Source organism: Corvus brachyrhynchos, unplaced genomic scaffold (genome assembly GCF_000691975.1).
Source record: "Corvus brachyrhynchos isolate BGI_N302 unplaced genomic scaffold, ASM69197v1 scaffold239, whole genome shotgun sequence".
In the NCBI taxonomy this organism is placed as follows: domain Eukaryota; kingdom Metazoa; phylum Chordata; class Aves; order Passeriformes; family Corvidae; genus Corvus; species Corvus brachyrhynchos.
Window position 1 is genome coordinate 1,227,585 of NW_008246057.1, and position 11,735 is coordinate 1,239,319.

Consider the following 11,735-nt stretch of genomic DNA (forward strand, 5'->3'; position numbering starts at 1 on the left):
CAACTTAATTTCAGGAACCCGTGGTGTGTAAAAAGAAAAAAAAGTACTAACTAAATGAACCAATATACTGGTTAATAAAATTCGTCTAAAACCATCAGGCAATTTGAATATGGGCTCCCAAAGGTTCTAGAATATTTTATTGCTATGGGTAAAAACTATTCAAGGGCAAAATTGAATATTGAAACCTGCTTTACAAACATGTCTTTAGTATTTAATAAATATGTAGCAGCTGGCAGAAAAGTAGAACATCCTTCTATTAAATAACAGTGGGTGTATATGTATGTGTGGGTGCATATAGTTATTTCTGTCTTACAGCAAATTTCTATTTTAGAAGATACGTAGACCTTTCATCGCTTGATATAGAAATGGAAGAAATCAGTATTGAAAGAAAGAATGGCACATGGGATGACACTTTCAGTTTTTTGGCAGTGACTTCGAGCTTCCAGGAAGGAAATACCTTTTCCTCACTTTTTAAATGCAAAAATACTGAGTCCTAAACATTGCTTTGGCAATTACACTCCCAGTGGCTCTGGCCAGTCTAGTTGAATAGCCTAATCCAGGCTTCCCCCATCTGTATAATGGGGATAGTAATATTTACTTACCTATCTCATGGGAGCGTTATGGGGATTAATAATTTAATGCTTGAGAAGCACTTAAAAGATTAAAATTCCTAGTTGACTACTCAATATTATTACTAAAGAAAACTTTGCTAATCCACACCAAAATTGGCAGTGTCCCCCCACATCTGAACAAAGATTTATTAATAAGGTTGTTGAGCAAGTTCTCTTATTATTAAAGCTTAATTATTCTAATATAATATTCTGGAGTAGATTTACTAATACGGTGTAAAGTGTAGGTAATTACATCTAAACTACAATTCATAAAACAGATGAACAAATACTATCCCTCGTTCGGTTCACATAAACTAGCAAGCAGACTTCCTGAGGAAGGGGAAAGTCCCACCCACAAATCTTTTTCTAACATTTATTTTCATGGCTTCCTGTATTTCCATCCAGTTGACAATACCAGAAGGTAAGCGCCTGAAATACAGAACCTGATAGAATGCAGCCATCCCTCTGTCCCACAGCATCAGTTTTTCCTTTCTTTGTGTAATCCAGATAAATAGGTAAAATAGGAATTCAGTAACACTTACCATGTCTTTGCAGTGTGCCATAGGACCAAGTCCAGTCTTCTGGACAGCGTAATACCCCAGAAAATTGCAGCATAGTACCCCAGAAAATACCTCTCCTGATGCTTATCTCAGTCCCTCTCATTTGCCACAGGTCCCCAGTTCATAGCAAGACTGCATCACTGCAACTTGTTCTTGCTCAGAGTTAGCTTCCCCACGTATCTGTGATGGTATCCTTGCCTCAGGGAGCTGTGTAACCAAAGTGAACAGCGTGAAGCACACAGGAATATTCCTGTATCACTCAAACTCTGTCAAAGAGCCTCACCAGTGGCCTGACTCTATGATGCCCAAGACTAAATTAATCTAACAAGGCTTCTCATAACCTCTTCTCACTGACATTGGAAATATGATGAGTCTAAATGATCACACAGAGAGTGACACAAAAAACTGCTGTTCAAACCATTGGGAAGGTGAAGGCAAGCTTTGTTCACAGAAGGACTTGCAGTTGGTCCTGCCTCTGTCCTCACTCCACCATCCCATCGTGCAACTCCTGGCTGATGCTTTGTGGCCCAGCCACATGGAAAGGTTAGCAGAGGTCATGGCTTCTGTCAGAGTTCTTAGAGCCTGTTATTCCTGGGGGGGGGGGGGGAAAACAACCAGAAAATGAAATGTGGGGTTTTTTTACTTAGACAATATGAGGTAACTGTGACTCTCCAACTGATGCTTAATGAACATGACCATAAAGAGTGTTGACTTGTGGTTGAGCAACCCAGAATTTTGAACATCTGGGTTTTCTAACAACATGTAGTTTGTGTTTACTTATTAGGAGCTGAATGTTACAGTGTAAAATTCATTTATTCGTGCACTTCCATCTCATCATAGAGTTTTCAGGGAAATTTGTCTCAGCATTCCAAAGATATCAGATACGACAACAGTCCCAACAGCAGGTGTGGTCCCAGAGTCAGCTCTGCACCTTCATTGCCTAAAGGCCCCCAGTCTGAAAACAGTTTGCTGAAGAGACACTAAACTGCTTCTGCAGCTTCTACCCTAAGCCGAACAGGACTACTTATTCATGAGCTTTGTGACTGAGTTCAAACCAAGTTATGTATTTTGCTCAAGATCCTGCTCTCACTCATAAAGTGAGAACCTCAGTGCCTACCAGAAACATCTTTCTAGGGGCATTTCACACAGAGTCAGAATGCTCTGAATCCCTCCCATATTAAGTAAATTTTATTTATTATCTACACACTTTTATTAATGAGAGCTATTTATTGACCTGACAGAATGTGGTGCCTACTGTTAACGCCCATTTTAGCTGTGGTAATTAATAATTTTAATATTTAACTTTAATTAAGTGTGTAATATCCAACTCTTAAATTATTCACTTTTTGCAGAACGTTTTTCATTAATACCACACATTTTATTAACATATTTATGAACACCTTTTATGATTTAATGTGGCTTAATTCTATTAATAAAAACTAATTTGAAAGTAATTATCTTTTTTAATTATACAGTAACTTCCAATGTAGTTTTTCCAGCTCCAGCGTGGCTCTGGAGGAGAACTGCTGAGGTTTCTCCAGTTCTACTCTGCTGCCTGACCACACAGGAAAAAATAAAACCTTCTTTATTGACAGGATGAATATTGCCTGAGTAGCTCTGATCTGATAAATATGTGAGATGCTCAGCACGTCAAAAATAGCACCAAACCACCTGAAGGACCAAGTGAATGATAATGTGTGGTTAGAGCAGCATCACTCCAGACTGGTACTTAAGCTGTCCACAGACTTAACATTGACATAGCAGTGAGGAGCTTCCTGTGGAGGATAAAAGCCCCATGCAAGCTGCAACTCTTCAGCTCTTCCAGTATCAGTAATCCTGCAACATTTATGCAGATGGATTAAGCTGATTCAAGGAAAAGTCTAATTTACCAAGGGTTACAACCTGTCCCTGAAGGCAAGGGTAACTGCAGTTCTTGTTAATAGAGCCCTTGGGGGGGAATTGGAGTGAAGCAACACTGAATGATTGATGTTTATAAATATATATACAGGGTTTATTTTAGAACAGTTTGGTTGAAATGGAAAGCAGGTATGTAGCGATTTTGGTTTTTATTACCTATAGTAATATAACAACATAAAAGCATAAAAATATTACATAAAAATATGTTAAGAAAACATGGAAGGAAGGAAGGAAGGAAGGAAGGAAGGAAGGAAGGAAGGAAGGAAGGAAGGAAGGAAGGAGGAAGTTGAATGACATCTTCTAAGACATGACAGCTGCCTCTCACGTCATTGTAGTTGAGCCAGTTATGCCCCATCAGAAGGGATGAATAACATGAATGTCCTGATATGTTCCCCAAAGGGGTTTTACCTGAGCCAGTTGTGTAAGGGAGGACATTGGCATGATAAGAAGTATTATCCCACCTCACAGGATCTGCTTCTTATCAGCCTCTTCTCTTATCTGGCTCAAAACCCAGCTTGTCCCTAAACAAAGGTTCATGTACACCTGCTCTGCTTCTGGGCTGTGATCTTGCACATCCTCAGCAAAGCACCTGCTGCTTTTGCAAATGAACAATTGTTTGAGTCATTAACTGTTAACATTTCAGTCTCTCACACCAAGTTCACTCAGATGAGTGATCACAATGATTTCAATATTTAGTTGATAGGACTGTTTACTAGAGTCATATCTATGGAATAAACTAAACTGAGTCTTGGAAAGAGAGGTAAACTCTGTACTCATAATCATCTGGCCTTAAGATTCACAGCCTGAAGACTATTACAGTAAATTAGTAAACTGATTTACTATATTAATTTACCTGTTTCTGAAATAAAACCTGCTTATAGGTGGGGCTCCTTATTTTTTCCCCTCTCCTATCCTGTGCTTTGGATAGCTTTCTTCTGCATAGAAAAATTACCCCTTTTTATTCTTGCTATTGTAAGGGCACTGCTAAAGTCTCAACCCTGTTTTAAGGTGTGTCAAATATTGGAGAGAACCAAATTATGCAGAGCTTAGGCAATGTTACAGTGAATTGCTTATGGATGTGATTTATATTTAAGGGGTGGTCAATGGCAGAGGAAACAGGACAGGACTAAAGCAGCCCCCCAAGATCATCCATGACAATCCAATCCACCTACTCTCCACGGCAGGAAGTCTGAGTGCTTCTGAATTCATTAGTTATCTCCTGTGTCAGCCTGAAAGGTCTCAGGCCACTTACTTGCAGTGGCCTGTGTTTTCCAAAAAGGACCTGATGTGGGGTGATGGGTGTAGATTTCTGTGTTCATCCACTCAGCTTTGACCCATAGCCTCCAAGGGGTTTCCCATAAGGAACTCCCCAACATTAGTATCACTTTTCAACAGAAGAGCAGACAGCTATTTCCAGAGGTCTTTTGAGACACCTCTCTCTCTGACTCTGTGAGGCAATTAAATTATTATCTCAAGTGGTAAGGACAGTAAAATACTGGTGAAGCACTGCTATAATTAAAGAACTAACTCAGGGAAAGGGATTTACTGATGATGCCCTGGGTATTATAATGTAGGATCAAAACCAGTGCAGAATAATAATAGAAGCCCTCTAAGTCAGATCAGTTGCTTCCTATGTTTCTTTGTTAACCATATTTAAAGACTACATCACATAAAAAATTGAAAAGTGCTTTCATCCATAGTGCTTGCTACAGATTAAAGCAAACACAAATCAATGTGTGTGGCTTTCTTGTTTCAAGAAAACATACAGCATTTTTCTAAAGGATTTTTAAACTTTTTTTCCTTGCAATATACAGTTTTGTCCTCTCTGCCCCAAGTTTGAATTTTCCCTTTCTCTCTGTTCCCTTAGCTCCAAAACCAAATAATATCATCTCCTGAGCTTCTGTAGATTTTCATACAGAAAATCTTCCAAGCATAACTAACAATCTGCTCTTTCTGAAGTGCTGCAATAATTCTAAAATTAGATCTCTGAACATGAAAGCACTTCTCTAAGAAACCTCTAAGCAGAGCACAGAAAAGATGATGAAAGTGAATTTTACCTGAGATGAGATCATTCAAAGTCTCATTAGATGGCCCTTGCAAGAACCTTATGAACACCATATCTGCTGCAAAAATATTTAGGGCATCTTCCATTTAATACCTAGGTAAAGTATACAATGGAAGATGGATATAATGAACCCAAAGGAACTAAATTGTTGCTCTTCAGTAATGACCAGGAACATGAAAGAAGTAGGGCATCTGGGTATCAGTGGCACTACGAACTGAGCCAAGCAGGATGTGCAGCTGTGCTTTCCAGTGTTGGAATAGGTCAGTGGCTGAATTTTCTGGATGTAAAATTAAACATTTCAAGTTTACAGAGGAGATACCACTTACACTACACTTACATTCATATCTTTTCAGTTCTTGTGAACATCTGCAGAAGCCATGCCACCAATAGTTTCATGTAATAGTAATGGTGGCCACCTTTTTCAGTATTAGACCAGTGACAAAAACAAAAACGCAGAATGATTTTGGGGACAGAAAGCCTAGTTCTGGCAGTCTGGCATTGTTTCATACCCCAAGTATCAGTCTTTCTTAATGAATCATTCTGCTCTTTTGAAAATGCCGAGCACAAAATTTATAAATGAAAGATATCAGGACACAGATGCATATTTGTTTTCCTGTAATCTTTCATGACTTGTAATCTCTGATTACCCTGAGCAACCGTCCTCCAACTTTGGAAAAACAAATGCGTGAAGCCAAAAAAACCAAATTACTGTAAAGTAGGATTCCACTCTTGAGCAAAGCTACATTTTAAATTATATTTAAAAGGTACTCTAAACATTCAGTCACCATGACATTGTTAAGTACAAACAGGCAAGTGGTGTAACAAATGTGGCTAATTAATATAGCAAAGAATGAGATTAGGTTTTCTTGAAAGAAGACTTCAAAATACTAAGCTGATCACTCAACTGCATGTGTGAGCAAGGAGAAGTAGTCCATGTACTAAAATAACCAAGTATAAGCTGGATTTATTTTTATTAATGTCTATGGCAGGTATCTAATTTCTATACATAGAATGAACATTTTGCACCCATAGCACACTGCCATCATACCTTTGTACAGCATAAGAGCAGTACTAATGATGGAAAGGCTATCCCACCTGGATGTGCCCACAGCGATTGACCAAAGAAAGTACTATATCACAGCAGAAGGCACCTAAATCTGTTGGTGTTTGCTTCCAGGGCTACTGGTGTTCAGGGATCTGAATGTGGGTACATTCAGTGGAAGGGGAGACAAACAGAGTGTAATTTTAAGCCAAGAAAAGTGTAATTTGTGAGAAAACATTTGCATAGCATATTGAATAATTAACAAGAATTGCAGTTTATAGCTAAAAGAACAGGCAGGCTGTAAGCTGGGGGCAGAGCCCATTCCCATTCACTTTCTGGGAGAGGCTGGGGGAAAGGGTGGCATCTCGTCACATTTCCATAAGGCTGAAAGCTGAACAGAAAGAGCTTTTCTAACCATGAAATCTTCAGAGAATCATTTCAGGAGACAGAGGTGCTGTATGTTTGTGGAAGTTTCAGGATAAAAGATTAAAGATTCTTTCTATATTCTGAAATATTCCCCCTTAGAGAGCGTTAAAGAAAAGCTGCAGGAGACCAATGCAATCAGGAACATCAAAGACATGTCAAGCTATAATGAGAAAGACCCAAATGCATTCCTGGTGTAGCACTGCCAACATTAGTGGATACTCACCAGGGGACAATTTGTCCCATTTTTGTTATTAGCAGCATCTGTAAGAACTGCTTGCCACCTCCTGGCAATACATAATTTCAGACAAAAAATGGGGGGAAAAAATAAAGCACCATATTTTTATTCAGTCAAAACCTCTTTGATTCCCTAGGAAAAGAATTCTGGGAAGATATGAGAACAGCTGCTTAGACATTTCAGAAAACACTTCATTCAGACTAATGAAAGTGTTCAAAGCTTTAATATCTTGTACATTATTCATATAATTTGAAAATTAAAAAGGCTTTGAGATTTTATTGTATGTAAGTAATAAAATGTGACGTAATTTCTACTCTTACTACTAAATATTCAATAAATTAATATTAGTAGTTTATGGATAATTATATCTGATGAAAAATCACATGTCCTTGATAAATTACTAAACAATTATCTAAAATATTGTGATGCTAAGGTAGAACCTAGCCACAAATCAGAGGTCCATGGACAGAGCTCTCCTTGCTATTAGGAGTAAAGCCAGGGTTCTTTTTCTCATGGTTCAGTCATCAGCAAGCAGTGGGTCCAGGCAGAACAGTTAAAGACAGTAGCAAATGGACACATGAAAGTAGTACCCTCATTTCCACTCCATTGAATGTGTGAGAGCTGACAGAGCAAAACAATTCATGTATGTGGCAGCTCTACCTCAAACAAAAAAACCTTCAGACAGAAAACTTCTGCTCCTGATGTTCTCCTCGTGTCACTCTTCCCCCAAAATGGCTGTGTTCATCTCCTACTTGTCCTCCCACACCCTCAAGATCTTGTGTCTGTGGTGGCTCTTAGTTAGAAATTTACTCCTTTGCCTGAGAGTTATACGAAGTGGGTCGTAGGTGAGTCATTCTTACACATCCCATGGAGAAGTGCCACCAACTTGTGTTACAGTAGCTTGTGGAAACTAAAAGCCACCCAGTAAACACCTACTAAATTACACCAAATTAAATGCCATCACAGTGACAGATTACAGTGCTGCTCCCAGCTCATTTATCTTGTCTAAATTAGTAGGTCAAGGGAGATTTTCTCCCTTCAAAGAAGGGAGGAAGGCATCTATTAGCCTTCAGTGAGAGGTATACTTTTGAAAAACAATTTCTCTCACAGTAAGGATGTTGTCAATGGTGACGAAGTCAGAAGCAAATTTAAAAATTTGTCCCTAAATCTCTCCAGCAGTTGCAACTGAATGCAATATCGTTTTCATCTGCTTGCAAGTTGTTTGGGCATTAGTAGTTCATGCTCTGTTAAACAGGTACTGTTTTCAGCTCCTCCCAGAGGTGAAGGAAGAAAAAAAGTAAAATCAGTGCTCTGTCTCTGGTTTAGTAGCTTTACAAAATGCTTTGAGATACAATGGAATAACAGACAGTAGAAGTAGGTTATGTTCCCAATTAACACAAAGGTTTTATAAAAAGCCTTAGACCAACAGAATAAAAAATACTCAGAAATAATAATAACTCTCTCCAAAATGCAGCTAGAAACTGAGTATAAGTATTAAAATAAATTACTAGTTTAACTGCTCTGCAGGATAAAATTTTACATTTTTCTCCTGTTTATATTTGTTATGGAGAAGCAATCACTTTAGTGGTGGTTGAACAAGTCCAAATGAACCCTTATGGTTTGAACATGGCTTTTTTAAGGGTTTTTCTTTTGAGCAACAAATTATTTATATTCCTGCACTTTGCTCTACTCTAGTAATTCTTATATTTTTCCATAGTATTCAAACTTCAGAGGGAAGTTGACTACAATGCCCTCACATGAGTATTCTCCTCACTAGCCAGTGAAATATTGCAACAATGGCTTGTTGACATTAACATCTACGAAGACTGAGGCTGACTTTCTGTATAATGTCATTTCATTTGAAAGAAAAGCAGGTTAGGCTGGGGTTGGCTGTCTCAGACTGATGGTACTTCAACCTTAAAGAAAGTAATTTTATTCTTACTTGCAAGTGATATATTGCCACAGAATATAAATGATAGTTTTATTCCATGGCAACATTGTTCCACAACCCCTGGAAATACAACCTATATATAGGCGTCTTCCCAGCAAGTATTTTGAACATAGTGCAGCCAGTGACCCACCTGGGGTTGTCCCACAGCCAAACTTCCTTTAAGCTGTGGCTATAACTTTTCTTGCTTAGTTGGCCATGTTGTCTTTTACTTAGCGTTTTCTGGGGGAGAGATAAAATCCAGTAATGCATATAATATGGCATGTCCCAGTTTATAGACACCTATACTTACATATCACTCTATGTAAAAGATATGCTGATTCACTGTTGTTGAAGTACGTTCTAACCCACTATGATTTCTCACTACAGCATTTGGTTGTTTTTTCATCCCCTTTACAAAAGAAAGTAGAAGAAATTCTGTCATCTCCAGGGAATAAAGCAGCAGGCCACTAACCCCTAGGTCTCCTCTCCTGAGCATCCCACAAATAACTGGTACCATATTGTCCTTCATGTCTCAGAGGAGCCACAAGAGATGTTTGCCACCCTGGCCTTGAATGGTGGCCCCCTTGTTTGTCCTCCTGGAGGAGAAACAGCTGATTTGAGCATAGTGGTACATTTTCCACAGAGGCAGTCTTGTTACCTGAAAGCATCTTGCTGCTCCAGGCCATTTGGTGTTTTTACTGGTGTGCAGCTGATGCTACCCAAAGTCACAGACTATTTCTGTAATCAGTAGCTCTCAGAGCCTAACATGAGATCGAATAATGGCCCACTGCTCTTTACTGAGGCTCAGTGAAAAACAACATGTCATGGACAACTAGGAAAGAAGACTGTAGTTTAGACAAATATGCTGGTCCAGCCCTTGGCACCACCTCTACCCTGGGGAGGAGTGACAATGCCATGAAAAGTATAAACTTAATTTTCCAAAGCTCAAGTTGGCTTCTTCAGAGTTGGCTCAGGTACCTCGCTGGTGCACATAGGCAGCTTTATGCCAAGTTCTGGGATAGTTCTACTGATTTGGACCTCATGCATGGTCCCTGGCTCAAGTGTTAAATAAAATGAGATACCCTGGATTTCAGACTGAAGCAGAGCCAGGGTGGTGTCTGTGCCTCCCTCATCAGGCACAGGCTGTGGTCCTGTACCAGGGTGGTGGTGCAGAAGAACAGAAGAACAAGCCCATCAAAGTCAATGCTTTTTGTAGGCAAACTCCAAGGAGCTGATCACTCTACCATGCACAAGTCTTCCTCTTATTTTTTCTTGCTTGAGTGCCAAGCTGGGAGCAGATGGTACATTACTCACCCTTAACTGGAGGGTAAGAAAGTGTGATTTCTTTTTTTTTTAAATTCAGTTGAGACCCTTAGCCCATTTAGATTCCCAGCTCAATGTTTATTTGTCTTACACAGAACTTGTACTTTCTACCCCCTCTCAAATGCTAATCCTCTCCACACATATGCTCATTATGCAAAAGCATATGACAAACACCATCTGGGAAAATAAATAGCTCCTCAGCTAACTGTGCTGCTCCCTCCCTTTACGTCACCCACCTCACTATTGTCTCTCCTATTTTTATCTGCAAGACAGCAATCACTCAATCCAGCTATTAACTTAAAAGTGCTGTTTTAGTCAAGCAAGCTGCAGATCCCAGGCTGGGCAGTAGAATCTATTCAATTTTTCGAGAGGATGTGCATCTCCATGATAATTTGAAAGCAGCCATAGCACTGAGAAAAATGCATGTTACTTTTTTAAAGGGCAGTTGATACCACTGAGAGATACTCATCCTGACCTGAGGAAGTCCACGCTTATTTTTTAGCTAGAAGGTTACATTTTCTCCCCCATAAAATATACAGCTCTTACCACAAGTTCTACCTCGTTTCCATGGATTCCTGAGATAGTCCTTCATCTCTGACAGATTATTTCTCATACCAGTCAAAGCCAGGCAATGGTGCTAAATAGGGAATGACATTAGCCAAGTTCAGTAATTTCTCTAACCTCTAAGTAGACGGGAAAGAATAGGAGCCATGCTGTCATTAATCATGATGGATTTGTTGTCTGCCACAAGGTTAATCAAAAGAAATGAGGATGTATATGCAAGAGAAAGGCTTCTCAGAATATTCTGGATTAGGAAAATCATCATGATTCAGCAAAGGAGATGCCTATTTAGCTAAATTAAACAGGATCTGCACAATCCAACCATATTGTGTTGAGGCTAAGTAAACAGGAGAAATTCAAAATGCACAGCCAGGAGACTCAGCAGCTGACACTGTGATATAAAGGCAGAGCTTTGTAACTACCCTGTAAGAATTGTGGTGCCATAAACACTGCAATACTATACCTGTTTAGAAAAAATATGAGACAGAATTCAATGATGACCTTATCTGAGCTACAGATTCTTGTCAATTATTATATGCTTGTAGGGACATGTTTAACAGATGGCAGAAAGTCCTTCTCATTTGTCCTCAGAGACAGCAGTGATATTGCTCAGCTAAGAAATCCATTATACAGCTACAAAATAGGCTATTTGATTTCATGAGCACGTGCCTTTATTATTTTAAGAATAATTTAACATAAGCAGAGGAATGCAGAATCTGTATGAAGAAAAGACCAGGGTTTCCAGCATTTGCACTTACCAGCTTTGTGGTTCCTGCTTCTCCTGTAGGTTGGTTTTTTGTTTGGGGGGTTTTTTGTGGAGAGATTATTTTTGTTTTTCTCCCTCTTGGCTCCACAATTGAGGGAGTTTCATCTCACCTGGAACAGAGGGGTTTAAGGCTGGTGCATGGTTTGGGTGTCAGTGTTGCTCAGAACACGTGCCTATGCAGTACACACCTGTGCTGCTGAATACGCCCTTAACTCTCTTCTCTTTGTTGTTACAACAGACGAACCAAACTCCTGGAGTGCTCCCTCTGCCACCTCCCCAGGGCTGCTGGAAGTAGCTCT

The 11,735-nt window shown here is 39.4% G+C and overlaps 1 protein-coding gene across 11 annotated transcripts in view; it reads left to right on the forward strand.

Annotated features, from left to right (window-relative positions):
* MAGI2 (membrane associated guanylate kinase, WW and PDZ domain containing 2) overlaps nt 1-11,735 on the forward strand; it is a 720,301-nt gene that overhangs the window by 705,416 nt on the left and 3,150 nt on the right. For all 11 annotated transcript variants that reach the window (XM_017745908.1, XM_008642498.2, XM_017745910.1 and 8 more), the window contains one exon: nt 11,675-11,735. In XM_017745908.1, the coding sequence (XP_017601397.1) occupies nt 11,675-11,735 (61 nt within the window). The remainder of the gene's footprint in view (nt 1-11,674) is intronic.